Here is a 27,432-nt window from a genome sequence, read left to right as displayed (position 1 = left end):
AAAGAAGAGGGGAGAGATTAAGTGCTAACAAAAGCAGCCATAGCTGTAGAAGACTATACCAATATTTACCAGCTGGGCCTGTGTGGTCTCCAGAACGGAAGTCCATTAGGGGCATAGATTCCCCCTAATGCTTCTGAGAACAAAACCATGTCCATGTAAGTGAGTTCAATGTGCAATGTGTCACTCAGTAGGTTTAAATCTAAGCTGAATTTGTTGCTAATTACACCAAGTTAACCTAAGAAAATAAGACCCCAGTCAAAGCACCAAAGTCAAGCCCTAGTTCAATGAATTCCCTTCTCTAATTGCGATCCCAGTGTAACCCTTTGCCCTGTGACTCCCTCCTGGTACAACCACTGCAGGCACGTGGTTTCCATCAGCACCTGCCGGTGTGGTGATAGACTATTCCCTGTTAGAATAAACAGGCTGGCACGTACCAGGTAATGCCCACAGGAGCTCTCAGGCAACTGCTGGCCTATAAGAATCCCATAGGATACAGCTCATCCTGCTGCTTTGGTGGGAAAGATGGTTTGAAATGGCTCTTTGTAGCTCTGATTTTCATAAGACTGAATGGACCACAGCTTCCATGGCATAAACCCCCTGCTTCTGGATGTTATTGGTCAATATATAATTTGTGCAAATAAGATTACTGAGTCTCTCATTTCACATTGGCCCTGAAGCCAGAGCAGTGCATTCCCATTATACCCCCTGGAATGTGAGTTTTTAGGAGGATCTTGGACCCTTTTCTCCTTTTGCCGGAAATATTGATCTCTTACAAATGGCAAACTTACACTGAAGCTGTGAATTCATTAAAAATGATGATTAAAATGCCTTTCAAATAACTGTCATAAAAAGCTGTCCGTTACCTCACTGCTTTCCACAGGGAAAGACCTCTTGGATTAACTGCCTTTGCTGCCAAAGTATACCTAGCTCCCTCTTAATGGATCTTGGGCTCACACAGACCATAATGAAGAGGAGGCAAAGCTCCCAGTGCTGGAATGAAGCTATGTACCCTCTCCTTCCTCAAGGCAAAAACTCCCAACACCACTGACTCCATCGAAGCTTTTGGAACCTCAGGATTCCAAAGGTCAGCTCAGGTTTGTGATACAGCCTGGGGCGCTCTATTGCCCCTTGTCAGCACCATTACCTCAATGAGGCGATGTAAAGCTGCAGGACATGCAGCACATTCAGGACACATTTCATTACAAGCTGAGGTGCTCCCATAGCACTGCTGCAGCACTCACAGAACTCACCTGAAAACGGAGAAACTGGATTTTCCCCTGAGCATGGCTTTGAAAATGCCTCTTTCGCTCCTCCTCTTGTTGCTCACAGCCATGCACTGCCCACAGTCCTCTTGGAAGGAGCTTCTCCATCTTCAGCTTTCATGAGGAGAGATGTTGGGAGCCCCGCGCATCAGAAGGACGTGGAGCTCTTGGAGTGAGTCCAGAGGAGGCCATGGAGATGCTGCGAGGGCTGGAGCAGCTCTGCTCTGGAGCCAGGCTGAGAGAGCTGGGCTGGGGCAGCCTGGACAAGAGAAGGCTCCTGAAGGGGAGACCTGAGAGCAGCTCCAGTGCCTGAAGGGGCTGCAGGAAACCTGGAGAGGGGCTTGGGACAAGGGCCTGTAGGGCCAGGCCAAGGGGAATGGCTTGAACCTGCCCGAGGGGAGACTGAGATGAGCTCTTAGGCAGAAGCTCTTCCCTGTGAGGGTGCTGAGGCGCTGGCACAGGGTGCCCAGAGGAGCTGTGGCTGCCCCATCCCTGGCAGTGCTCAAGGCCAGGTTGGACACAGGGGCTTGGAGCAAGCTGCTCTATGGAAGGGGTCCCTGCCTGTGGCAGGGGTTGGAGCTGGGTGAGCTTTAAGCTCCCTTCCAACCCAAAGACGACCAAGCTGCTCCCACCCGCATCCAGCACTACCCGGAGGCGCAGACCCTCGGCCTCAGCGCTGCGGCGGGCGGGGGGGAACCGGTCCCACTGAAGGAACCTGGAGCCGGGACCGCCGCTCCCCGCCCGGCCGGCACAGGCGGACGGACCGCCGGCGGGTGGCACCGAGGCGGAGCCGCCTGTCATTGGAGGAGCACCCGGCGCATGCGCACTCCGGCGCCACTGCCTGCGGTGGCCATGGTGACGGCAGCGGTCAGGTAGGGCCCGGGACCCCCGCGGCCTCCCCTCAGCCTCCGGGCCGGGCTCCTCGGCGGGCCGCGGGTCCTTCCGCTGACCGCGGCACCCCCGCACGGCTCCGCTGCGGGCCGCGGGGCCCGCCCGCTGAGCGCTGACCTCCGGGCGAGCTGCCGAGGGGGCGGAGCAGGGCCTCCCGGGGTGGGTTGGGAGGGAGCTTAAAGCTCACCCAGCTCCAAGCAGGGGCACCTTCCACTGGAGCAGGGTGCTCCAGCCTGGCCTTGAGCACTGCCAGGGATGGGGCAGCCACAGCTTCTCTGGGCACCCTGTGCCAGCGCCTCAGCACCCTCACAGGGAACAACTTTAAGACTTACCTTTGTTTGCCCCCTGAACAGCAATGGTGGATGTTCGGGTGCGGGGCTGGAAATGAAGCTTGTAACGGAATAGAAGTGAAAGGGAGGCTTGGGAGAAGATGATTTCTCAAGTCCAGGTGTGGGTTTGGGTGCTGGAAACGTACTTTCTCATCCTGTACCATGACGTGAGGCTGTTTTGCATAATGTCAAAACGTGGAGATTCAGAGCAGCCCTGTGGAGAAGGACTTGGGGGTGCTGGTCGATGAGAAAATGAACATGGGCCGGCTGCAGTGTGCGCTCGCAGCCCAGAAACCAACCGCATCCTGGGCTGCATCCAAAGGAGCGTGACCAGCAGGGCGAAGGAGGTGATCCTGCCCCTCTGCTCTGCTCTTGTGAGGCCTCACCTGGAGTATTGTGTGCAGTTCTGGTGTCCTCAACATAAAAAGGACATGGAACTGCTGGAACAAGCCCAGAGGAGGCCACGAGGATGATCAGGGGCTGGAGCACCTCCCGTGTGAAGATAGGCTGAGAAAGTTGAGGCTGTTCAGCCTGGAGAAGAGAAGGCTGCGTGGAGACCTCATAGCAGCCTTCCAGTACCTGAAGGGGGCCTATAGGGATGCTGGGGAGGGACTCTTTGTCAGGGACTGTAGTGACAGGACAAGGGGTAACGGGTTAAAACTGAAACAGGGGAAGTTTAGATTGGATATAAGGAAGAAGTTCTTTACTGTGAGGGTGGTGAGGCACTGGAATGGGTTGCCCAGGGAGGTTGTGAGTGCTCCATCCCTGGCAGTGTTCAAGGCCAGGTTGGATGAAGCCTTGAGTGGGATGGTTTAGTGTGAGGTGTCCCTGCCCACGGCAGGGGGGTTGGAACTAGATGATCTTGAGGTCCTTTCCAACCCTAACTATTCTATGATTCTATATATATATATATATACATAGTATGTTAAAACGCAAGCTGGATGCCTTTGAATAACAACAGATGGGTTTTGTAGGTGATGCTTCAAGTGATGCTTCTGAGATGGTCAAATTACACTAGAAAAAGTTAATTCAAAGTATTATAACCAATATTAACCCACCCCCAGCAAACCTCCAACACTGGGTCGTTGTTGCCGGCTGCTTAGAACCAGTCCTACCCCTGTGTAGCACTTGCCTGGTGCTCTTAATGCCAGTTGCCATTCTGGTCAGTTTATTGTATTCCTTCTCCTGAATTCCTTCTCTGTGTTTGACGCGGCTGTGTTGCAGTGAGCTCTGTCCAGTTCCTATGGGCCTTCTTTGGAATTTTAGTGCTTTCTTGTGACCTCAGTGTGGTTTTTGCGCTGTTTTCTGCTTAGAAAGTATGGAGTGAAAGCTGTGAACATGGAAATGCACAGTGGTAATTCAGTCAGCTGAATTACTGTGATCTCACTGGGGTTTGAATGAGGTTTTTGAGGTTGAACTTCCCATTTTGGGGTTTTTTACATCAGAGAACTTGTCAGTAAATTTGCATTGTCAGCTACGTGACTTTTCCCGATTTAGGTATCTACAAGTTTGATTTCAGCTTCTTTCCAAAGCAGCTGGGTCAATACAACTGTTTAGCTGATACAAACCATAAATAAGGCTTGTTTTCCTCCCTGTCAAACACTTCTAAGGGATTCAGTGCATTCGGTCTGCTGGAGGGGATGCCCATTTCCCTGACACGTATGAGAAACTCACTTGTCAGTTCAGTTGTGTTCAAAGCCTTAAGAACCCTAAGGGAAGAAGTTAAAAGTCTGGTTTAAGTAGCACAATACACATTGCAGAGCGTGCTCTATGACACCAAAACTAATCCCAGAAACAGAGCACTGATACTGCTTCACAAGCTGCCTTTATTTTCTCCCATCTAAAAGAGAAGTATTGGTCTTTAGGGGTGCTCTGGATTCAACACCACGAATTTAGTATTAGAAATAACCAGAGGATCAAGAGGTTTGTATCATTCTGAACTCACTTCTCTCTCTTCAGCCTGGGGGTTAAATTTCCCCCCTATTTGAAAGGTCACAGCCTCTGCTCCTCGGGTTTGTTTTTAGAGGCAGCTCTTGGCTGGGCTGGCATTGGGCAGAACGCATTTGCTTGGAATGCTGCCACTTCCAAATTTAAGTCAGGGCTGTGCTGTTAAAAGCCCGGAGGGAGACACCACCTCAGAGGCACTGGCAAGTGAGTGCTTTTCAAAGGTAGGATATTGTGCTTTCTTCAGCCTAAAGTCAGTGGCTATTCCAGCTTAGAGCTGCTCTGCTTCAGGACAAGGGCTTCCTTAGGAAAAAATGATTCTTTTCCCTTCCTTTTAGCCCCCCCCCTCCCCTTTGAAATGGCACCTTTTGATTGCTGAAAATAGCCTCCCAGTTGCTGCCATTTGTCATGTAAAGGACAATGTGATTTTAGGTGGCTGCAGCTTAAGGAGAATAGCTGTGTATCCGGGGGTTAGTTTCTTTTAGGTTTTGGTCTCATCTTTGCTGCCTTTAGTGCACTCTTGACCTTTTTAACTAAGACCCTTCAGAAATCATTGTCCTGGGGTTTATGGGATAACATCCAGGTCTTGGTCTCAGATGAAAGTTGGCGTTTTTAACTGGATAGATATGATTTATTTTAAGGTAAGCCTTTCAAAGAGTTTCCAATCACCTGTGTATGTACGTTGTCAGGGTTCTTATTTCTGCTCTCTGATCACCTGTGTGTTCCAATCCTGCCTTTTGGGATGGGGAACTGAGAATTAACAGGACTTTCTTTGAACCAGTTATAACCAGTAGCATCACCTGATAAACTGGTGCCATGAACATGATCTGTTAAGAATTAATAATAGTGTTTTTCAGCAGGAATAGCCAAATGTTTGACCAAAGGTGACGGTGGGGTCTCAAACTGAGAGACTGGGTGATTTGTCCACTTTGTATCTATAATACAGAAAAGAAAGGGAGGGGGAAAGAGAGAAAGAAAACCAATAAAAGCCTTGGAAAGTATTTTTCAAATGAGAAAGGATCAAAGAGACCTTCTTTGCATAGAAAGCTCATGAATAATAACTGATGTGATTCAGGAATAACTGGTTCATGCTGATGAGGCACCTAAACACAGCTTTTAGTTGGTAGGCTTAGGCAGGGGGGGACTCTTTGCCACCAGGCCCTGTCAACCTTTATTTTTGCCTAAGAACATGGAAAGAAGCAGGCTGGCATCAAGCATGGGACTCTCTCCCATCTCCTAGTGTGCTTTAGCTAAAAAAGGTGTCAAAAAAGCCCCCTCTTTCCCGTTATCTTTTCATCTGCTTTCCACTATCTACTGAAATCAGAAGCAAAGCTGCTCAGGGCCACATCTTCTAAATACCTCAGCGTGGATCAGGGCTCATAAAGGAAGCTCCACTGCATCTGTCAGCTCCCACTCTGGAAATACTGAAAGGTCCTAAGTGGGAGCTGAAGATTTTTGATCCCAAAATGTCCTGTGAGCCTCAGTATCGGCACAGCACCTGCTGTCCCTGCCCACACCTCACCTCCTGAATGTCAAGGGGCCTTTGAGAGCAGAAAGAAAGGGACAACATAGAGGGCAGCTGCTGTAACTGAACATGGGCCAGAAAGGAGAACGTTCTGCTCATCCAGCCTAAAGAGGCCAAAACAGCTCTTTCCCAGGAAGTATTTTAGGGGTGCTACACACTCTTATCCTAAATCAACTCTGCTGTGTTTCAATACAAAATACTCTGTGTACAGCACAAAGAGGGATGAGATGCTGCTCTGAGTAGCTGAGTGCTGGGCTCATGCACTGTTTTGCAACAGAATGAGTTTAATCCCATTTGGGTTCCTGATTCCCCACTTTGAGCACCCTCCCTCTGCCCGGGGGAGCTCGTGGCCTGGATGTCTTGCTGCATTATGCACAGTGTATTACACAATGAGTTAGCTCAGGAATGGGGAGCAACGTAGTTCCTTGAGAAGAGCTGTGTACTAACTTAAGGGGCTTATTTTTAGACCTTGTCAAGTTTATTTCGAGCCAGCTCAGCTATCTTTAGGTGCTGTTTTATTGTGTTCCAGCTATCCCTCCAGAAATACTTACTTTATACAGTTCACTACTGTTTTCAGCGAGCTGGTCTGCTCACTGACCAGCTACATTAGGAATTCTGCCCAAGCCCCTCATGGAAATCTGGAAGAGCTTGGTATTTTCCACATTAGCTCTGTTCCATGGCATGTAGCACCCCTGTCATCATCTCAGATCCCTACAAGTTCAGTCCTGCTTAGTGACACTAAATTCTGGCTTGACATTATCAGTTACCTCTTGTTTTCTCCTCCTTGTGCTGTTCTCTGCACAACAGGACTAAGATGATACACTAATACTTGGTTTTGACTTTGTGACCCCAAAGTTGTATAGATCCCAGGAAGGGATTTAACTGACTGCGCTGTGCCATCAAGCATAAGAGCTTCGGGTTAGATACAGTGGGAAAGTGAGGGGCCTTCTTTACAGCAGAAGTATCACTTACTCTATCCATGGAGTAAGCTGTAACATAAACTACTCCCTTGAAGGCAATGGCTTAGCAAGGAGATTAGGGTTATGCATTGGTATCAGAATCCAGTTCCAGGATGAGCTCAAGGTCTCATAGCTACCTTTGGCTTGGGTTTCATTCACAGGTTTAGTTTCAGTACATTAGGACACAATTAAACTGCATGATTACTGTTGGCATAAGAGCACGATCTTAGGCTTTTACCCTGCTAGAATGGACATGTGGTTCATTTACATCAGACAACCTGTCTCTGCTAACAGGTGGTGAAAGATACTGAAGATGGAAGCACAGATTCCAGTGTAGCAAGCAAATAACAGGCTAGAGAGAAAACTTACTCTGAGCCTCCAGAAGCCACGCTGGTTTATATTCATCTGGGATGATAGGCAGTAACTGCTCTCTGGGATATAGATACTGCGGTACTGGCTGTTCTAGAGAAATCCCAGAGGTTTTATTACAGGCAGAAGGATGCAGAGGCACATCCCAGCCCAGAGGAGCTTTCACTCTAAATACAAGAGAGTGAACCTAGAGCAGAATGTGGGAACAGCATCTCTGAAGCCAACTCTGTGAGAAGTCCAACTCCAGATGTCCTGCTGGGATGTTCAGATGAGCGTTTCAGCGCTTAGAATTGGGCACTGATGTGAACTTGGGAAAGTCTAAAGAAAGGGATGTGGAAATCAGGAAGATACCTCTGTATGGGATCTGTTTATTGGTGATCAGAGCTAAGGACTTCCCTAGTTTTCAAAAGCCTCTGCTCCTTTTCTTGCTGCTGAAACAGTCTTGTTTCCTTCCATCCTGTGGCTCTAGGAAGACGGTTCAGAAAGGAAAACTCATGGATTTCACAAGCACAGTCCTCATCCCACTGCTTTTTGGCAGCGTGGGGATCTTCGCCCTTTTTCGCCTGCTGCAGTGGATGCGGATGCGAGCGTACCTCCAGGAGGCAGTGGTGGTGATCACAGGGGCTACTTCGGGCTTGGGAAAAGGTAAGTGCACAGAGAAGGGCACCAAGGGCAGGACAAGCAAAGGTTTGTGAATGGGCGCTGGAGGAGAACAGTAAAGGGCAAGAAATTCCTATTGCTTGGAATTTTGAGGCAATCCTTGCACAGTTACAACCTACAGCCAGCACAAGCTTTGATGCAAGAGAGTCTCAAAACAAAGTTTTCATCATGCTGTATAAACTGGAGGGCATCAAAGCCAGGAACAACTAACGCTATTCTTGCGCTGTCAGGGGGCTTTTCTCTAAATCCTGGAAAAGCCAGGAAGTCAAATTGTTTCTCTACAGCTTCCCAGAACTGGTGTTCTATGTTCACCTCTGTTGTATTTCCAGATACTCTCCTATACTTCCCATTTCACCTCCCTGCCCCTCTCGCCCCCATGTGAAGGTACCTGTTTCTTGCGGTACAAATCTCTAAATTCAAACTCTTGGCAATATTAACAGCAGTGAATACAATCACAGAACCACAGAATGGTTTGCGTTGGAAAGGACCTTAAGATCATCCAGTTCCAACCTCGCTACCATGGGCCCTGCACCTAGATCACATCACCCAAGGCTCTGTACAACCCAGCCTTGAACGCTGCCAGGGATGGAGCACTCGCCACTTCTTTGGGCAACCCGTTCCAGTGCCTCACCACCCTCACATTAAAGAACTTCTTCCTTGTGTCTAACCTGAACTTCCCCTGTTTTAGTTTAAACCCATCTATTCTAAATCCAAACTCTTGGCAATATTAACAGCAGTGAGCAATAGAATGGATTCTTTGTTTGAGTGGATACATTCTTTAATTCTGCTTTTTAGAATTGCTTTAAATGCTTCCTGAAGAGAAGACAAGGTGCTCTCTGCTATCAAGGCCTTCCATTAGGATGAGTACATTCATGGAACAAATAGAGCTTAAATTGATGCTGTCTTTGCATGTGGGTTTATCCTGAAGGATAGGGGGGTTCAGTAACTGAACAGCCAAAGGAGATGCAATCGGCCTTTGCCTGTCACAACCAAAGAGTGCTAAAGCAATTTGTATTTCACATCAAGAAGAGGCAGAACTAGTATCTCAGCTGTGGTAGGCTGGGCAGATGCAGCAGTGTGGTGTTGGGTGTATGGATTTCCACCATCATACACGGAAGTTTCCTCCCTTGTTGACTCAGTGGCAAGATCTTCCACTATTCCCCTCACTCCCAGTTATTAATACACCAGAGCACCTCTAATTACTGTGTGTTCTTATACACCCTTTTTACATCCACTGTCATCCCCTGCACAAGTGATTTTGGTCACAGAGGGGTAGTGTAGGACATGCAAATGCCTCAGCAGCTGGTAGCACTGAAAGGAGGACAAGCCATCCCTTCTTCAGCCTTGCTCTGATGAAGAGGATCACCCTGATGAAGTCATTAGCTTCAGGGCTTCCAGAACCTTTTGGAGGTGTTCATTAAACCCTAAATCTCCTAAGACCTGGCCCTGCTGCATTAGATGACACACAAGGAAAGTGTAGTCCCTATTAAGAGGGGCATATAGTCAAAAGTGAAGAGGCACAGGCAAATCTGACCAGCTGATGGGGCAGGATGTGTGAACAGCACAGTGACTGCATAACCAGCACTGTAACTATGAGCACAGCAGCTGCTGCACTGCTGTCACATGTCTGTCAGCCACAGAAAATGGCATCTTGCACCTTCACTGTAAATCACATCACTATAATTCCTCATTAGGAGTAACAAAGCCACCTTAGACCCTTGCCAGCTAAAAGAACTTTTAGCCTATCTCCCACTATGATGTGAACCTGCTGTTTGTCATTCAAATATCCTTTGCTCTCTTCTTTGCTTCCTCCAAAGAATGTGCCAAAGCTTTCCATGCAGCTGGCTGCAAGCTGGTGCTCTGTGGCAGAGACAGTGAGAAGCTCCAAGACATGGTGCAGCAGCTTTCCACCGTGACCAACCACCGCAAGAAGGTGAGTGTGGGAGGAGAAGCTGCTGCTCGTGGTGGTACAGAATTGTTTGTGGGTTGTTCTGTTGAGCAATAGGAAAAATACAACTCTGTGGTTAGGGATAGATCCTGCTCTAGGAGTACACAGGGCTGACAAGTCAGATCTTGTAGAAACCCTACAAAAATAAGCTATCTGCAAGACTCCTTGCCTTGGAATGGAAGTGCAAGTGCACAGTGCCCTGAGCCTTTGCATCTGTATGTCCTAGACTGAATCTGGGAAGTGACTTTCCTTCTGTTGGCCTTTATTCCTGATGCTTAGTTCTGCTGACAGTGGCTAAGAAGGGGATTGCTAGCTATGTAGAAGACACATGGGTTGGGGTTTTGACTTTTTCAGATGCATTTTCTGTAGTAAGATGACACTTTAGTACTTGAGGGAGATCTCACTTGCCCCTTTCCTAAGCTCTATAAGGAACAGGAGCAAAGAAAGATGAGAGCACAACCTGCTCCTGTTGTGTGTCCCCTCCAAATGGAACTGCTGCACAAGGTTTGGGTGGCCCTACTTCTGTGCTTGCAGAGCTGGGAGATGCCATCGTGAGCGTGCACACACATCACATTCAGCACAGCCTCAACTAGGCTTTTGCTAACTTCTCTTTGTCCACAGACACACAAACCTCACACTGTGGTATTCGACCTCTCGGACACTAAAACTGTGCTAAATGCTGCTGAAGAGATCCTGAAGTACCTGGGGCACGTGGACATCCTGATCAACAATGCAGGCATCAGTTTCCGAGGCACAATTGTGGACACAGGACTGGATGTGGATAAGAAAGTGATGGAGACAAATTATTTTGGTCCTGTAGCCCTCACCAAAGGTACCCGTGATGCACATTACAGAGGGACAATGGATTTAGCTGATACCTTCTGCAGGCCAGCACAACTAAGCACAGTTTAACCTCTCTTTGTGTTTGGTACAGTACAAGAGGAGGGGAAAGTCTTGTTCTAAGAGATGCTTGGGCATGGCTGCATGGGAAGTACCTGATCAGAGATACTATCTTGTATAAAGAATCTCCTGACTCTGGTCTTATGAAGAAAGCCATGGTTAGCCTGCCTGTGCTGCTAAAACACTCAAGCAGGCAGAATGGCTTCTAGGTGAAGCTGTAGCTTCCCTGGGAAGCTTCTTTGAGTACACAAAGCTCAGCCTGGAGGGCGTCAAGCAGCAGGAAATGCAATGGTAAAAGAAAACAGCAGGTCCTGCTGATGGTGCCTGTGGGAGATCACAGGAACTGTGACAGCCTCTGTGGCACAAGCAGTCTCCTCATAGGTGAACATCCCAGCCGGGCTGCAGCTTCAGTTTGAGGCATCCTAAACACTATCCCTTGCCCAGCCCCTACACTGAACAAGGATCTTGTAATTCACTTGGGCATCTTAGAGCGCTCTGAAAGCATTGATTCTTGACAGCAGTGATGGCAGCACTGGGATTCTCAATGGGTCTTTTCTGTCTTTTCCTAGCGCTTCTGCCCTCCATGATCAAGAGGAGACAAGGCCACATTGTGGCCATCAGCAGTGTTCAAGGCAAAATAAGCATTCCTTTCAGATCCGCATGTAAGTACCTCCACAGAAGATGGGGAAGACATATTTGGGGCACTAGACTGAATGAATACTTGGCTGCTGCTTCCACTTTTAGCTCTGTGTAGAGCTGGCTGCATGCAGGGAGAGCAGAGCTGTGCATCCTTCTCAGTGTTGTCACAAAGCACTGACAGCTGTGGAGGAGGGCACTCTCAATTACAGAATCTTAACCCTGTCCCTGGTAAGGGATGGGGAAAGAACAATGTGTTTTCAGTGTCCTGAAAACAGCTTGATATACATAGACTGGTTTGGGTTGGAAGGGACCTTAAAGCTCATCCAATTCTAACCCCCTGCCATGGGCAAGGACCCCTTCCACTACAGCAGGTTGCTCCAAGCCCCTGTGTCCAACCTGGCCTTGAGCACTGCCAGGGATGGGGCAGCCACAGCTTCTCTGGGCACCCTGTGCCAGCGCCTCAGCACCCTCACAGGGAAGAACTTCTGCCTTCTATCTATCTAAATCTACCCACTGTCAGTTATTTTCCTATCTTAACACTTGAGAGTCCCTATAAGCTGCCTGAATAACTCTGTATTTGACTGTACTTTATCCTTGCTGTTTGCCTGGTTCATGACCTATAAGAAAGCAGGACTTTTTTGTCTTGATAAGTTCCAAAGTGCCATAGTACAAACAATGCCAAATCAAAAGCCTAAACGGTTCTCTTGATCCAGCAAACTCTGTGCTACATCAGTTATGACAAGAAATAATATTGCTGAGATTACTAGAAAAAGCCTTATGAAAGATGAAGGAACTAAATGGAGATTATTTGATGTAAAAGCATCTGTAAACCACTGAAAATAGGCATAAAAAGGGCAAAGTCCGGTGATGATAAGAGCAGTAGAGCATGCTGAGTGCAGGAGAATGGGGACCATCTGGGTAATCTGCTCTTGCAGATAATGTGGGGATGGACTGTGCCAAGAAGCATGTTCCGAGGAGCTTTCAGAGCCACCAGAGCCACATGGGTCTGTGAGTGTGGAGCTCAGCTCCTGCCTATGTCCTCAGGGATCACAGCCTGGTGTCAGCCCTGCAGCCACATTCAGGTGATGGCAGGCACAGTGGCAGTGACCAAGTACACATGGAAAGGGAGGCAGCAAGAAGAGCTGCTCAGGCCTTTAACAGGGGGAAATCCTGCCCTAGGCCACACTTCTGACTGCTTGTGGGATCGGGTTTTGACTTGTGTGCAGCCGAGCGCTGGACCTGCTCTGCAAGTCTGCAGTACTCAGCACACGTAGGCTCAGCAAGTGCCAGCTCTGCTCTCCTGTACCAGCACTGCATTCCCCAGCCCCAGCCTATCCTGTCAGATGCTTCCCAAGCCAAACTTCCTGTCTTCTTTACCAAGAGCAGGAGGCTGCTTGGGTTCACTCTGTAGTGCTTTGGCCTGGCTTGGTGTTAAGCTCAGGACCCCAGCCAGCTTCCAGCTTCAGTATTTACATTCTGCCTCCCTCATCCCCACTACCTGTTGCTGCCATTCACCAAAAGAAAACCAAACTACACACAAACCAACCTAGAAGGTGGAGAACTGCTGGCTTCTTGCTGAGAAGTGGGGGCACTGCAATGACAAACCCATTCAGGGGAGTGAATCTTCCTTCAGCCCTGCTCCTTCCCATTGCATGGTGCTTTCCCTGTTTTTCAGATGCTGCCTCCAAGCATGCCACCCAGGCCTTCTTTGATTGCCTACGAGCAGAGGTGGAGCAGTATGACATTGATGTGACCGTTATAAGCCCTGGCTACATTCAGACAAACCTCTCTCTCAACGCTGTAACAGCGGATGGATCTCGCTATGGAGGTGAGATGTGATTCTGTGCCCTGTATCTAATGCATCTCTACCTCACTGAGTTACTCCAAAGGTGGTGGGGACACAGCTTAGCCCTGAACTATCAAAAGATAACCCTGGATGCAGGGTAGGAACAGTAACCCCCAAAATTCAGCCTTCCTAGACAGCAACTACTGACTTCTAGCCCAGCCATGACTTATACCTGCCTGTGCTGCCACACACAGCTGGTGTAAAACCAAAACCATCCAAGCAGCCATGTACAGTTAGAGCATTCCCAGGAAAGATGCTCAAGCATGGGCTTACCTGAGGCTTTCCTTTGGCTTTCCTTTGGCAGTTATGGACAAGAACACCGCGGAAGGACAGACGGCTGCAGAGGTGGCTCAAGTGGTGCTCAATGCAGTGGGACAGAAGAAGAAGGAAGTCCTTGTGGCTGGGCTGACACCCTCCCTGGCTGTCTACCTGCGAAACCTCTGCCCCAGGCTCTTCTTCAGCTTAATGGCAGAGAGAGCAAAAAAGGAGAGAAAAGCAAAGGCTTCTTAGAGCTGAGCTCAGTGGAGCAGGGACTGCAGGGAGAGGCTGAGCCCCTGCGCTTCAGCTGGGACATCGGGAGGTGCTCCTGCAGGAAAATCCTGTCTCAAAACGCTGCCGTTTACCATTGCATGGAGAGTGGGAAGCGGGTTTCCCCCACGCCAGGACAGGCCCGTTTGCTGGAAGACAGCACCTACAGCTCACCTGGAGAAGGGTGCTTGGACAAAGGGGGAGAGCTGAGGCTGCAGTGGAGGCAGCTCAAGGGAACACGTCGCAGCAGGGGAGGCCCATGTGCTGGAAGACAGCACCTTACTCACCTCACTCCAGGCTTGCTCAGCTTTACTGGCCTGCTACAAATAAAACCCACCCGTTCTGCCTTCACACAAGCAGATCTTGTCTTTTCCTACCCCATGGCTCCTGTGAAATACACTCCTCAGCTGAGGAGTGAGCATCTAAGCTTTATTTGGCAGTTCCCTGTGTGAATCATGCCTTACTGACATGGTTCAGTCTAACTCTGCACTACCTGACAGCACAGTGTTCACCCCAGCATGAGCTAAAGCAGGGGGAGGACTGGACAGACAGAAACCAGCACAGCCGGACATGCTGCTGTGTGTGAACACTGCGAGCTGATGGTACTGGTCCATCTGCAGGAGTAGGTGTGAGTGTGCAAGGACCAGCACACTGCCTTCCTGCAAGCAGAGGGTGCATAGGGTGGACAGAATAGGAGACAGACCCTTAGTTCTCATCTGGTGTAAAGCAATCAGGTGCTCATGAGGATCACAGCCCGTGGGGGAATGATACCAACCCATCACGTAGCACAGGCTTCAGGGAGCCTGATGGCCTGAGGGAATGCCATATTCCATTCCTTCCCCTTCTCCTCATGTGAGGGATGCCAGCACCACTAGGAAAAGGAGTGGCTGCACAGAGGTACTTCAGTAAGGACAGAAATGATCTTTTCTCATTCGTATTTTTAACTAAAGCCTATTAGTGGGAACCAAGGTCCAGACCCTGGTGGCCACCTCAATGCACTTCCCAGCATTTTATGTATCCTGCCTTGCATGTCCTGCCTGTGAGTGCACACTGATGACAAATAAATTACATTGCTATGAAATCAATCCTTTGTTCTACTTCAGCTCCTCACAGCAGGCAGTGTTAGAGGAAGGGAAAGCAGGAGAGGTTTGGGTTTCTCCCATTCCTGCAAGGTGCAGAACAACATACTTCATCCCAGCCCTCTTTCCATCATCTGCTAGCTTACAGTAGGCATAGCGCAAAGCCACACACAGGATCAGTCACACTGGAACTCAAATAGAGGTGTGCAGGCTTAGCAGGAGCTTCTTCAAGAAGTCTTTTCTTTACTACAGGTTTATAACTGATCTCTTGAGAATCCATCCCAGCTGATGCCCAGGATGTGCCTAATGACCGCAGCACTACTGCTGCTCACTTAGGACACCTTCTACCATTCAGTCTGTGGCTGAGGTTCCAGATTTGTTACCTAAAGGCCTAGGGGTGAAATTACAAGTTGAAGCTTTACCTTCTCTCCTCCTCCACAACGGGTTTCTAAGCATTAGTTGTGCTTTCCTTTCATGTTTAGCACATTCAGGTCCTCCTGCCAGTCCTGTCCAGCTGCTCACCTCGTGGTGTTCCAGGTCACGGCAACCCAAGAAGGACCAAGGGGCTCTCTGTGTCATCATCCAGGGTGCTGAAGGGTGCAACACAGGACCTGAGGAGAAAGATTACACATGGGGAGTTAATTGTAGTTACTGTTTGAACCACAGCTCCAACTCAAAGGTTACCAAGAGTGTGCACATTCCCCTTTGGAAGTAAACCCCCTCTCTGTGATGAGAGGCACGTAACATGCTCCACTTCAGAGCCCCTCCACAACGGCCAGGATGGGCAGCAAAGCATGGGGGGGCTTTTGCAAAGCTCGTCCCTAGCTGTAATTCACAGCTACCAGCAATGGGGGTCAGCAAATACAGCCCCCACCTCATGCAGCGCCCCAAAACACAGCCTGAGACCCCTCTTAATACCCTCCCAGCTCACCCTGTGTGGTCCCAGCACTGATTTGCTAACAGCCAGGATGTCACCAAGCACTTCAGCTCCATTAACAGGCCTCCTACCGCATCCATGTCCTCTGCACCTCAGCATGGAGCAAAGGGTGAGTTCTTAAACCAGACCTACCTGTTGTGACAGCTGAGCTGACTCCACCTTCCCTCCTGCAGTAAAACACCACAGGACACTTGTGCATTCTTAACTCCAGAGTCTTTGCTGCAAGCCAGGCAGTTCAGGAGCCTGCTGAAGGTCAGTCCTTCTGCCATAGCCATCCTTCCAGGCAAGGGAAAGCTTAACACAAGAAAGTGGCAGGACCACAGGGGTTTGGTGAAGAAAGGAACTAACCCTGACAGTTATCCTGGATTAAAATAAGGAGCAGGAATGTCTTTGGTGTGGCCAGCACAAGGGGAGTTCAGTAGTAAAGCACATATCAGCTATGGCAGCTCTGCCACTCAATTAGAATCCATCCAGTAGACAGGACGTCAAACGTCAGTCTGAAGGGGCAGCCTGCCCAGCAGACTTGGCCTAACCACAGGAAGATGAAGTAGCTGCATTTCTTCCCCTCCTCTCTGCCAAGGCAACTGTACATTGTTGCTATAAATAGAGATGAGCTGGATCCCTGCTTCTTTTAACCTTGGAGGGAGACAACTCAGCCACTGTACCAGCAAAGGGCTGTTGCCACCCAGGAACATCTGGATGCCGCTGGTGTTTCCTCTCACCCATGCGCCTGCTGAGGTTTGGCTGCCTCAGGGGTAGAAGCACGTGGTCAGGACTCCCAGCAAACCCAGTCTGCCCAGCACACACACTGGGACGGGTGCCCTACTGACACAAAAGCCACATCAGCAGCAAAGCACGAGCTGGAAGCATGGCCAGAAACGCTCACTGCAGCCTGGAGGCCAGGAGGATGCCTCAGTGCCTGCTGCTGCAGTTAGGGAAGATAAAGACAGGGCTACTGTATGTGGGTTTTGACCTCATGAGACTCCTTTCCAAGGTCAGTGCCTCGCAGTGGAGGTCAGGCTCCAAGCAAGCAGGACGCCTGTGTGCAGGCAGGTTTTATTACAGGGCTTTGCTCCTGTATTCAGATCGTAACACTTGAAGCTGTGCCAAGCTGGCCTTGGAAGTTCAAACCACGCCTGGTTTCCATGCGGGAGGAGGAGGTTAGAGGCAGCAGGCCCCCAGCTTTTGAAAGGAACTGGCAAAACCGGTAAGTATTTCCCATTCTAAGAACAAGATTCTGACAGTTCTGAGCTAAAAGATGAATTAATGCATGAGAGTGGATCCTAAAATTCCAATGGAGTTACAAGACACAAGCACATGGATGCACTGCAGCAGCAGCAGGTCCAGAAGTGCATGTTCCAAGCAGGAGCAGTGGAATTGCAAAGTCAGGGCGCAGCCCCCAGGCGTCAGCACATAACAAAGCACAAGGGTGAGAGCCCAACTCCCACCTTAGCAGTGCTCAGCTGCACAGGAGAGACGGAGCCACATTAGGAAGAACGTGAACAAGAACGGGATGAGTTTGTAGCTGGAAACTCAAGTGTTCTCTCCACTGTGTGGAGCAGTAATGGCTGGAGGAGGGCAGCAGAGGATTTGGAGCCCTTTAGCCCCAACCATCAGTATCTAAGCAATTGCCAAAAGGATGTAAGCACTGGGGTACCAAGTTAGCCTCTTCCAAGAAACACAACTAATCAAGCAAGAGGGAAAGCAACACTACATCAGCTACTCCTTCAACAGATGGAGAGTGTCCATGGACACCGCTGCCACGGGGCCAAGGGGAGCATCACGTCTGTGTGCGAGCACAGATAATCAATCATCACCACTGGTATCCTCACAGCAAAGTCTCCATCCCCTGCAAGGTAAAGGAACTATGATACCAGTAACAAGAGAGCAAAAAGCAGTTGAAATTCTCATCCTTTAATGGTCAATGATAACTTCTGGCTGGTTCTGTGTAATACAATTAAACAAGATACTTAAATGTTTCCCCCCCCCCAAAAAAATAATAAAGAAGTAGAAGAAGCTCTCACACCCCCCTCTTCCTATAGCTCACTTTCGACATGCTGCTGCTGGATTGGACTCCCATGGCCTAACATACAGCTCTCAAGTCACCACACATCCACACCTTAAGTGTAACGAAGAACTGAAAAACCTCGGTGCACCAGTGATGTGTTATTTGAAAAATAACATCTCTTATTAAACCAAATCCTTTCCCAGTCTCCAACTGCTTCTCAAAAAGAGGAAAAACAAAATGTTACTGCGGGAGTCTTAATACACTTTGTCTTTGTGGGTTTCTCTCTTCCCTGCTGGAGTCATACAGCATAGAGTTCGTAGATCTTCTTTACACAGTACACCAGGGCAGCGAGTGCTATCGTGTTGTGCAGTCTCTTTCTGTGCAGGTCGTCCTTCCTCACCAGCACCACCGGGGTGGAGGAGGTGAGCGTATGCAGGGGCAGGCGGGAAAGTTTATAGGCATCGTACTCTACTTGGTACTTGCAACAGGGATCAAATTGCCAAGAGATGCCATAAAGGGTGCAGCAAGCCACGCTCAGCACACCAGCAGGCAGGGAGATGTAGTGAGAGTAATCTACTGGAAGGGCCAGAGGGGTGAAGAGGCAAGTGGTACCCGCCAGCACGGCCGTCTTGTGCAGGCAGTTCCCCACCGTGATCCAGCGCGCGGTCTCGTCCCCGATGCGGGTGGGCTCTATCACTATGTATTTGTACTGTGCTTCCAGGGCCTGCTCCAGCTCGTACTCAAACTGGTCCTGAGCGTTCTCTCCGTTGTAGATCTCATGCACGATGTAACAGTCCGTGGAGGACAAAGTGACCCTGTTAATAGGAAACACGGAATTAAAACTACAGGGCTTCAAGTCAGGAGAAATATCCCAAAGTGAGGATGGGCAGCCCCTCGAGGTCAGGCACTGCCTCTGTTCGACAACAAGCAGCTTTTAAACTCGTCTCATTTCACATCAGCCAATTATGCCTGCTGTATATGAAGTCACCCCAGTATAAGGCAGGGTATTTTTCCTTACCTTTTCCTAACTTGGAGGAGGGAAAGCATTGAGAAAATAGGATGTTGTCAACAGTCCTGAGATGGTTCCTTACACTGGTACCCCATCAGCTTCTCTAGAGATGCCGGAGTGCCACAATGGAGACCACACACATCAACAACTCAACCACACAGACCTGAGTTTTCATAGGAAATAAGACTGATGCACTTGATGGGTGCATCAGGAGGTCAAAGTGAAGAGAGGAAGCACCTTCAGAGGAATATTGGCTTCCCCTTCCCAATAACTACCTCCTTGCCATTGATGCAGCTTGCTACATAGTCCTCCACAGTAAATCCACCCTAGTAAATCCATAGTAAACCTTAACAAGGATGGCCAAGAAGCATTGCTGGAAGTGAAGGTGGAAAAGGTAGCAGAGCACCCTGTTATGGAATGGTTCATTGCCTCTCCTGAAACAGGACACAACAAAACGTTTTTAACCTAGGCAGGCTTTAACAGTGCAGAAAGAGCTGCTCACCTCACCTCAGAGCACGCTCCTACTGACAAGGCATTCACAAGGCCCCATTTGAGCTGCAGCTTTTAGCTACCTGAAGGCACATCGGTTCCCACCTTCCCTCCACCCTCCTCACACGTCGCCTTTGCTGCAGCTACATTCATGTGACAGACTGCTAAGGAACAGGCTGGTGACGGTTTACCTGCGCTGGGAAAGAGCAAAACCCCATCCGTGAGGAGGCAAAATCCTCCCTTTTAAGAGAGGAAATAATTATTCCCGACATACTTGTGCTTAACCAGAGCATGCGGCCTCCCGAGGATAAAAATACCCAGCAGATTCCTTCAGCAAGAGGGAGAACAAATCCTGCAGCAGACAGAACACCTCATCCCAACCACGCTGAGACCCTCCCAATACCAAGAGGCAGGACTCTGCTGAGAGGGAGACTGAAACCACCACTTTTTACTCCATTAGTACAATAGCACTTGTGTGCATGCACTGGAAAATAAGGGAGAAAAACCCACATTCACAAGCTGCTGGGTTAGACGTCACCCTTAATATGCAGCTCCATTCATGCTGCGCAGGGTGTTGTGCAGTGGGCAACTGTAATCAAGACTATTAGGAAATTACAAGCTGTTGCCAGAAGTAGCTGCTTGTGTGAAGAGCAGCAAACACATCAAACAGCAGGACCTGAGGTGCACCAGCCTCTCAAAGCAAAGGAATAAGCAGTTTCATTAGCAGTCTGCCTGGAATTCATATAAACTACAAGGAAAACTCAACTGACAAGCCAGCTATTGAGGTCTCTGCAGTGCATTTCCCCCTTGGCCTGTTCATGGGTAGAAAGGAGAATAAAACTCCACTGGAATGCTGTGTATGTGTATGCCAGGGGCTTCTTTAAGGCTGGAAAATAAGGATTAACTCTTTTCAGCACAGGATTTAGGGAGCTCTGAGGTTCTGCAGTGAACTGGAAAGTGTTTTAAAGAAGAATAATGAAGCACCTATATAGAGTTCTACAGGTCTAACAGAACTGAATGCATCAGCTAACACAAAGGTGGTTAACCAAGAACTACTTAACCAAGTTACACTGATACATTAAGAACACAACTGCTAAATGGGTTTTGCCAAGGGGTTTCTTTCCTTGATGACAACTGTCCCAAATGCAGCTTCTTCCAAACCGAACTCCAGTTTCATTACAGCTGAGACTTCAGGTAACTGTAAATCAACACCAGTGACTGTGTGAAACCACTTGCTAAGGCCTAATGAATGACTTCAGGGAAAAGCTATTGCTGAAAAGCATTTTGAAGCTGGAAGCTGACCCAGGGCTAACACAACCCCCCAGATAAAATTACTATTTCCTACCAAGGAGGATTTTCAGTGTTCTGTAACACATAGGAACATGCAGAGAAGCAGCATCCAAATTCAGCTAAGAACTCTGCAGAGGCTTAGCACAACAGTCTAATCACCCTGGGGTCTTCTCCCTGTTATCAGTGGCAAAACAAGGGTGAAGCAAGCCCATTTTACCCCTGCCTGTATAGAGCCATGGAGAACTGGGTTTCTAAGTCTAGGAATCAAGTAACTGCATTGCATGAGGTTTCTCCAGGCTCACTGGAGGCACTAACCCATCAGCCTCATTTCTCCTCGCTCACATCTTGCCTGGTTTCCCCTCTGAACACCCCTTTGTTCCTTTCACTGGGATGTACAGGCAGGGCCAGACCACAAGCCACAACAACCTGTCAAAGAGAGCAGGAATCCAACAGGCTTTAGCCAGAGGCAGTACTGTCCATCTCTTCTGGAATCTTTTGCTCTGGGGCTTTGTAACAATAAAGTCAAGAAAAGCACAATCCTCCTTAAGCCAAAACAAGCAGAACTTAAAATACGCTCTATTGAAAGCAAAAAATCACTGGGAACTAAACTGTACAAAGGCTTCAGCCCTGATAGTGTGGCCCCCAAACTACGCTGCTTCTCCAAATCACTCCTCTAATATCCAACTCAATCTCCATCACAGTGCTGAAGCTGCAAATGTGCAATCCAAAACCAACAGACAGAGCATGAAAAACGAGCTGCCCAAACAATAGGACACATGAGGAGTCAGCAGCACAAGCAGAAAAGCTCCAGTTCTGTAACAGGGGAAGTGGGGCTCAGCACGTACTATTGCCACGCAAGAACTGGCTGCCCGAGAGGATGGAAAGCTGGAGACTAATATAGGAAGAGACACAGATGAGATATGTGGGCTTGGGAAGGTTCTGGACCTCGCTGGCATGCAGAGAAGGACCGAGGACCTCAATCCCCAGCAGTAATCTCTCCTGACACAGCTTTTCAATTGAAGCCAGCAGCTGCACATGAACAAACCCAGTGAAAGCAATGGGATTTGCTGGAATGCTGGAGGCTTTTGCCTTTTGGAGCTTGTCCCCCACCCCCAGAGATGGGAAACAAAAGTGCCGAGCTATGCAAGAACTCCAGGCTGGCATCCCCCCATTGTGAAGTGTGGTGATTTTATATCAACTCCATTTCACATAGTAAATAACCAGTGACAGAAAGGGCCTAGCTCCAGGAGCCACAAAATGCTGTACCCAACGCAGAAACCCAATGTGCTATTTACTACACAGCCAAAACCTAAAAGCAGTTGTTAATTATTCAATCCGATTATTTTCCAGGACCTGTTTCCCCACCCCAAATAAAGAGGGCCAAGTTAAGAAGTGGTACAGCTTCTCTGTTAAGAACAGTTCCAGACCTTATATCCAAATGGTTTATTCTGTTGCAGCTTCCTGCATTCTAGGCTTGCAAAGCAAGATGAAAACCATTTAAAATCACTGCTGTCAGATTTGGTATTGCCAAAGTTATTTATAAGGGATGGGTTGTTAACGGAGCTACCACCAGCAGGAGGGGCAGAAGTGTCTGTTCAGCTATAGGGCAAGCTTCAAATTACGTGTGGATTAGCTTCCTAACATGGGAATATCGAGAGCACCAAGAGAGAGGTGCTGCAGCTGCCTGCAAACAGCCACTCCAACAGTTTCCCAGTTGCAGGCCTCAAAGCAGCTCCATTGCCCTGCTTGCAGCTTGGGAGCAGCGTCCTGACCTGCCTCTTGCAAACCAGCAGCCTGTCTCTTAATTCTAAGTTTCAATTAGGTAGTTTTATGGATGAAGAAATGAATGCTCTTATAAGGAGGAGCCACAGTGCTGCTCAGTGTGCAAAGACATTTGCCAGGTGCCAAGTGGCAAAAAGAGAAAGGAAGAGAGTGCTGAGAACAGGGTAGATGACAACATCCTTCATCTTTCTACCGTCCACTTGCGGGGGAGAAGGACTGGGCTGTTGCCCTCAGCCTAATGGTGTTCCTCAATCCACCAGACAGCCTTTTGGTGAGGGTTTCCTGTTGTCCAACTATCTCAGCTCTGCAAAGTGTTGAGAAGCATGATTAGAAGCAATCTCTCACTGCACAAAGCACAGGTTCTGTGCATAAGCAGTTCCTTTTAAACCCCTCCCATAATATGCAGGACAAGTTTTGTTCCTGGACAACAGGAACATGTTGAATGTTCCTGGACAACAGTATTCCTGAGAGCACCAAACACACATTGAGATTAACAGCAAACGATTAGTAGTTAGAAAAATAAGAAAGGAGAGGCTTGCAGCAGTGTGATAACAACTGTCACAAGCAGCACGCACACAATCTCATCTAGCAATGCATCAGTGCGACTTCATGTTGCTGTGCAAGTGAACTGCAGCAAAAGGACGTTACAGATGGCCAAAGCAGTGTCTGGGGTCATTCTTAGCATCTCTGCCAAGCTTGAGTAAGTCAATAAAGTCAAGACATGACAAATTCAAACACTAAACTCCCCTCCTCCCATGTAAATCCTTCTTGAAACTTAATTTCATCCCAAGAATAAGGAATGAGCTGTGGTTTGGCTTTAATTCTCAGTGGAAATATTCCACCTTATATTCAACTGTATTTTGCTACTCAGGAGAGCTCCAGGATATGGTGCACAGAAAATAGTGACCCATCCAAGCTTAGACACATGAAGAATTGTTTCTCTGCCCCGTGTCCGCATAATCTACCAGTCTCAGGCCATTAGCCACGGCTGTCAGGCCTAGGAGGCCGTTCTCAACAGGCTGTCAATGCATGCATTAAAGCAGAGGAAGAACAGGAAAAGCATAGCAATAAAGCAAGACTTGTGCTCAAAAGGTGTGCCTTAAACACAAATGGGGAAAGAAAGAGAACAGGGGAACACAGGTGAGATCTTCAAGCAGCCTTAGTAAGGAAGGACAACACTATGGAAAACATCACCAGAGCATAGCAAACCACTCCAGCCATGAGACAAAGAGGAGGTGTCAATTTTAAGTCAATTAATGATTAGCCAGACTAATGGAAACAGGTCAATCATTGCTGTAAGCAAACAGAGTACCAGAAAACGGAGCAGTGCAGGTAGCAACAGCAGAGCCCTCTTTAAGGGCACAGAGAAGCCAATGCAAGCAGCAGGGAGGACATTAAAGCTGCTCTTTCTGGACTTCGTTAGCACATCACCCAGAGGAACAAATGCCATTCTGTCTTCTCTCCTGGAGGGCCTCGTGCTGAATTTCATACAAAAACACTAAGCACAATTCAGTGCCTGTTCTGCACAGAAAAGGTTGTTTTGGTCTCGAGATGAACAATTGCCTTTAGTCAGGCTCCATTAAAGAGTCTATCCAGAATGAAGAAAAACAAATATTTAGTTGGTTCTCTTCAGTGTTTTGGGTTATTTTCACTGTACTATTTCAGCACCAGCTGGAGTTCACAGCACCATCCTTTGAAATTCACGTCCTTACATTGACTTCTATTGAGGGAAGAGCTTTTGGACCAACCACTGACTTCTTTCTCTCAATAAAGTCCTTTATGAAGGGATACAGTCTCCACAGATAGAGCTGCTGCGCTGTTTGGGTTGGGGTATTTTTAAACGAAGGCTGGGCTGCTCTAACAGCAGACAGTATTTTAGTCACTGCTGAGTCTCCTCACAGCACCTCCCAACACACAGATGCCTTTTAGACTCGCTGGCTGACAACCCTAAAACCTCCTTGAAGCAGCTCATTTCGGAGGAAAGCTGGATTAGCATATTCGGTTCAAAGGAACGTGTGTCTTTGGACAAGAACCCTGCCCAGAGCGAGGGAACTGCCTTCACCATATAAAAAACACATGTCATCAAAGGCTGACATCAGGCCTGCCAGCACGGATGCACAACTCGAGGTGCCAGCAGCCAGATGAGATCAGGAGGTGTGATTTAGGATGGTGGAGAAGGGCAGAGGCCCAGACATGTGCATCTCCACCTCTGCAGCTGCAAGGAAGAAGGAGCACGAGGCTGGTATCACCCAACAACTATTACAGCTATGATCTTCCATCACATCCATGCAGGATGACACCAACAAGAACCATCATCTTTTGATGGGGATTGTGACACACGGGCCAACGGGGCATCTGCTGTTCCATGTCACTTCGGTGCTTCCTCACACTTCACTACATACTTCTGATTGGGAAAGAAAAACTAATACATGAAGTAACTCAAGTTTATGATTAAGTGGTTTTGATCATAAGATCAAGAGTAATCATAGCTTAAAAGAGTCACCTCAAACTGCACTTAGATTATTATACGCTTCACAGATGAAGTTCCAAAGTAACAACTCCCTCTTAAGTCAGCATCGATTCGCATTGAAGTTATTACGTGCTCTTTTCCATTCTATTTTCCCCCTCCACTTCTATTGGGAGGCCAGGTCTACCACAAAGAAAACCCACATGGAAACTCCACACCTCATGGGCTTCAGCCAGCACTGGGTGCAGACAGCTTCCCCACGATGCCACTGAGCCCTGTGGCATCCCGAGTCGTTTTATATAAACTCCGCTGATGCAGTAATTCCGTTGGCTCTTCCAGTTCAATTACTTTTGAATTCCCTGAACGCACCCGGCATTCCCGCAGCTCGCATCAGCGCCAGGGTTTTAAGGGCTACTTGTGGCTCTCCTTGGCTACAGCATCAAATAGAACAGCACTGAGTTATAGCAAGGGAACAAAAGGAAGCAAAAGCCGAGGCTGAAAGGAAGGGATAGATCAGAGTGTCTCGGTAAGGAGGGAGGACAAAGGAAAACTCACACTAAAAACGGCAGCCGCTTGTTACACCAGTCAGCCCTGGGGCAAAACAGGGAAAACGCCAACGTAAGGAAACGCAGGCTTTAACCAGACGTTTTAAGCAGGTAAAGAACCGTGCACGCCGATTTTAAAGCAGCTCAGCAAGATTTTCCTCGTTCTTTCCCCCTGCTTTAAAGTTAACGACTCCCAACTCCCACCGCTGCTCTATGGCAAGCTCCCGCACGTCCCCAGCTGCTCCTCTCTCCGTGCCGACAGAGGCAAAGCCGCAGCGTTACCGAGCCCTGCGAACGCCCAGGCCGCAACCGCGCCCGTCCCCACGGCTCGGGGGTCGCGGCGGCTCCGCACTGAACCCCGCAAGCGGCCGGGTCCGCGGCGGCAGGAGGTCACCCTGGACGACTCCTCGCTGCCCTTACGGCCTTTAAAAATAGCCGCGGAAGGAGCCTCCCCGGGGCTGGCCCTCCTCCACCCGGCCCCGGCCGCCGCATCCCCGCCGGCGGCAAGGGCTGCCACCGCCACCCCGCGGGCCGCGCTGACCTTCCCTTCCCTTCCCTTCCCTTCTTCCCGGCCCCGGCTCTCCCCGCGGCCGCCCGCAGCGGGACAGCGCCGGACCCGGCGAGCTCAACGCCTCAGCCCCACACGCAGCCGGGCCGCGTTCCCCCCACACGCACCCTGCCCGGCCACGCTCCCCTCAGCGGGGGCCCCCGCCCTTGCGCCGGGGTCGCGGGGGAGCCCCGGGTGTTGCAGCCCGCCTCGTCCCGCTCGCTGCCGGCCCGAGGAGCGCCGGCAGCGCCGCAGCCTCCGCCCCAGCCGCGGCTCACCTCTCCCGGCCGCCACCGCTGTTGGTGCTGCCGGGGCCAGCGCGCCTCCTTCCCCACGCCGCCATCTTGGAGACACTCGGCTCGCAAATGTCGCCGCCAAGAGACCCCGGGCCTGCCGCAAGGCCCGACGGGAAATGTAGTGCGCTGACCCCGCCGGAACCACTCAGAAAGCGGGGGACTGACCCCCTCTGAGGACTACAAGTCCCACAGTGCCCCGCGCCAGCACCCTCCCGCTGGGGCTCCTGGGAGGTGTAGTCCCCTCGGCTGGCGGCAGCGTGGGGGTCCCCTCAGCGCGGCCCCTTCCGCCTCCGCGCCCCAACCGGAGCGGGCCGGCCGCGGGAGGAGCCCCGCGGTGAGGCCCGGCCCGCCCCGCGGCCCCACCAGGAGCGGGGGGAGCGGCCCGCGGTGCGGCCTCCGCCGCGGATGGGGCGCCCCAGGCCGGGCGGTGGCGGGGTGAGGGAGCGCTCCTGCTCGGGAGGAAACCGTACCCGCTCGGTGCTCCTCCGAGCAGCGACGGGAAAGAGCCTGGGCTTTGCTGGGGTGACTGAGGGGCAGGGAATGGGGGGGCTCCACTGCGGCACCTCCGAGGGGCAGTAACAGTTCGCAGCCAAATGCCTCATCACAAAGCGAAACGCAGGCGTCCCAGCTCCCGTCCATCCAGCAGCAGTGGATGCTGAAGGGTTTGGGGGTGTCCAGGACCCCCCAACGGCCCCTCCAGCGCTGAGGCCATTCCCTGCACAGCCAGGTCACCCGAGTGGTGCTTGGATGCTGTTACCTCCAGTATCCTTGTGCCGCTCCAGGGCCCTCTATGGCTCCTCCCTGGAGACAAGGAGCCTTTTTTTCCTCTGGAATTCAGTTTTCCATTGCAAAGAACAGCTCCCTGATCCATCAGCTCCCCTCTGCTGGAGATCAACCTTGCTACCAGCTGTCCCCAGCACCCATCAGGGCACAGCCCTCCCTTTATCCTAAGCGCCCATCAGCAGGGAACGGCATCTCGATCCATAGAAAAAAAAGCCTCTTTTTACCACCACCATTTCCAAGCGACGTCGTGTAACCAGAGAACAAAGGGAAGGGCTGCTCCCACCATCCCTGGCATCCCAAGGATTCCCTCCAGCACCCCTGCTTTGTCAGCCAGAACTCGGGGTCCGGCTCTTTCAGCGGAGGTAGATGCTCCGTTTGCACTAAGAAGAGACATTTGGGA

The 27,432-nt window shown here is 49.9% G+C and overlaps 2 protein-coding genes across 2 annotated transcripts; one reads left to right on the top strand and one right to left on the bottom strand.

The window, feature by feature from the left end:
- The first annotated feature begins 2,037 nt into the window (after positions 1 to 2,037).
- Positions 2,038 to 14,881, top strand: DHRS7B (dehydrogenase/reductase 7B). The gene is made up of 7 exons (XM_065684617.1): positions 2,038 to 2,134; positions 7,749 to 7,924; positions 9,757 to 9,872; positions 10,509 to 10,719; positions 11,357 to 11,449; positions 13,102 to 13,254; positions 13,577 to 14,881. The coding sequence occupies exons 1-7, from the start codon at positions 2,082 to 2,084 to the stop codon at positions 13,780 to 13,782; spliced, it is 1,008 nt and encodes a 335-aa protein (XP_065540689.1). The 5' UTR covers positions 2,038 to 2,081; the 3' UTR covers positions 13,783 to 14,881.
- Positions 14,882 to 17,714: 2,833 nt separating this feature from the next.
- Positions 17,715 to 26,339, bottom strand: TMEM11 (transmembrane protein 11). Its single transcript, XM_065684612.1, has 2 exons — positions 26,232 to 26,339; positions 17,715 to 18,639 (listed from the first exon to the last, which is right to left on the bottom strand). The coding sequence occupies exons 1-2, from the start codon at positions 26,294 to 26,296 to the stop codon at positions 18,123 to 18,125; spliced, it is 582 nt and encodes a 193-aa protein (XP_065540684.1). The 5' UTR covers positions 26,297 to 26,339; the 3' UTR covers positions 17,715 to 18,122.
- Between the last annotated feature and the right edge of the window lie 1,093 nt (positions 26,340 to 27,432).

The sequence above is a fragment of the Lathamus discolor genome, chromosome 6, assembly GCF_037157495.1.
Source record: "Lathamus discolor isolate bLatDis1 chromosome 6, bLatDis1.hap1, whole genome shotgun sequence".
NCBI classification, from domain to species: domain Eukaryota; kingdom Metazoa; phylum Chordata; class Aves; order Psittaciformes; family Psittacidae; genus Lathamus; species Lathamus discolor.
The sequence above is the reverse complement of the archived record's forward strand: the minus strand, read 5'-3'. Positions and strand labels throughout refer to the sequence as shown.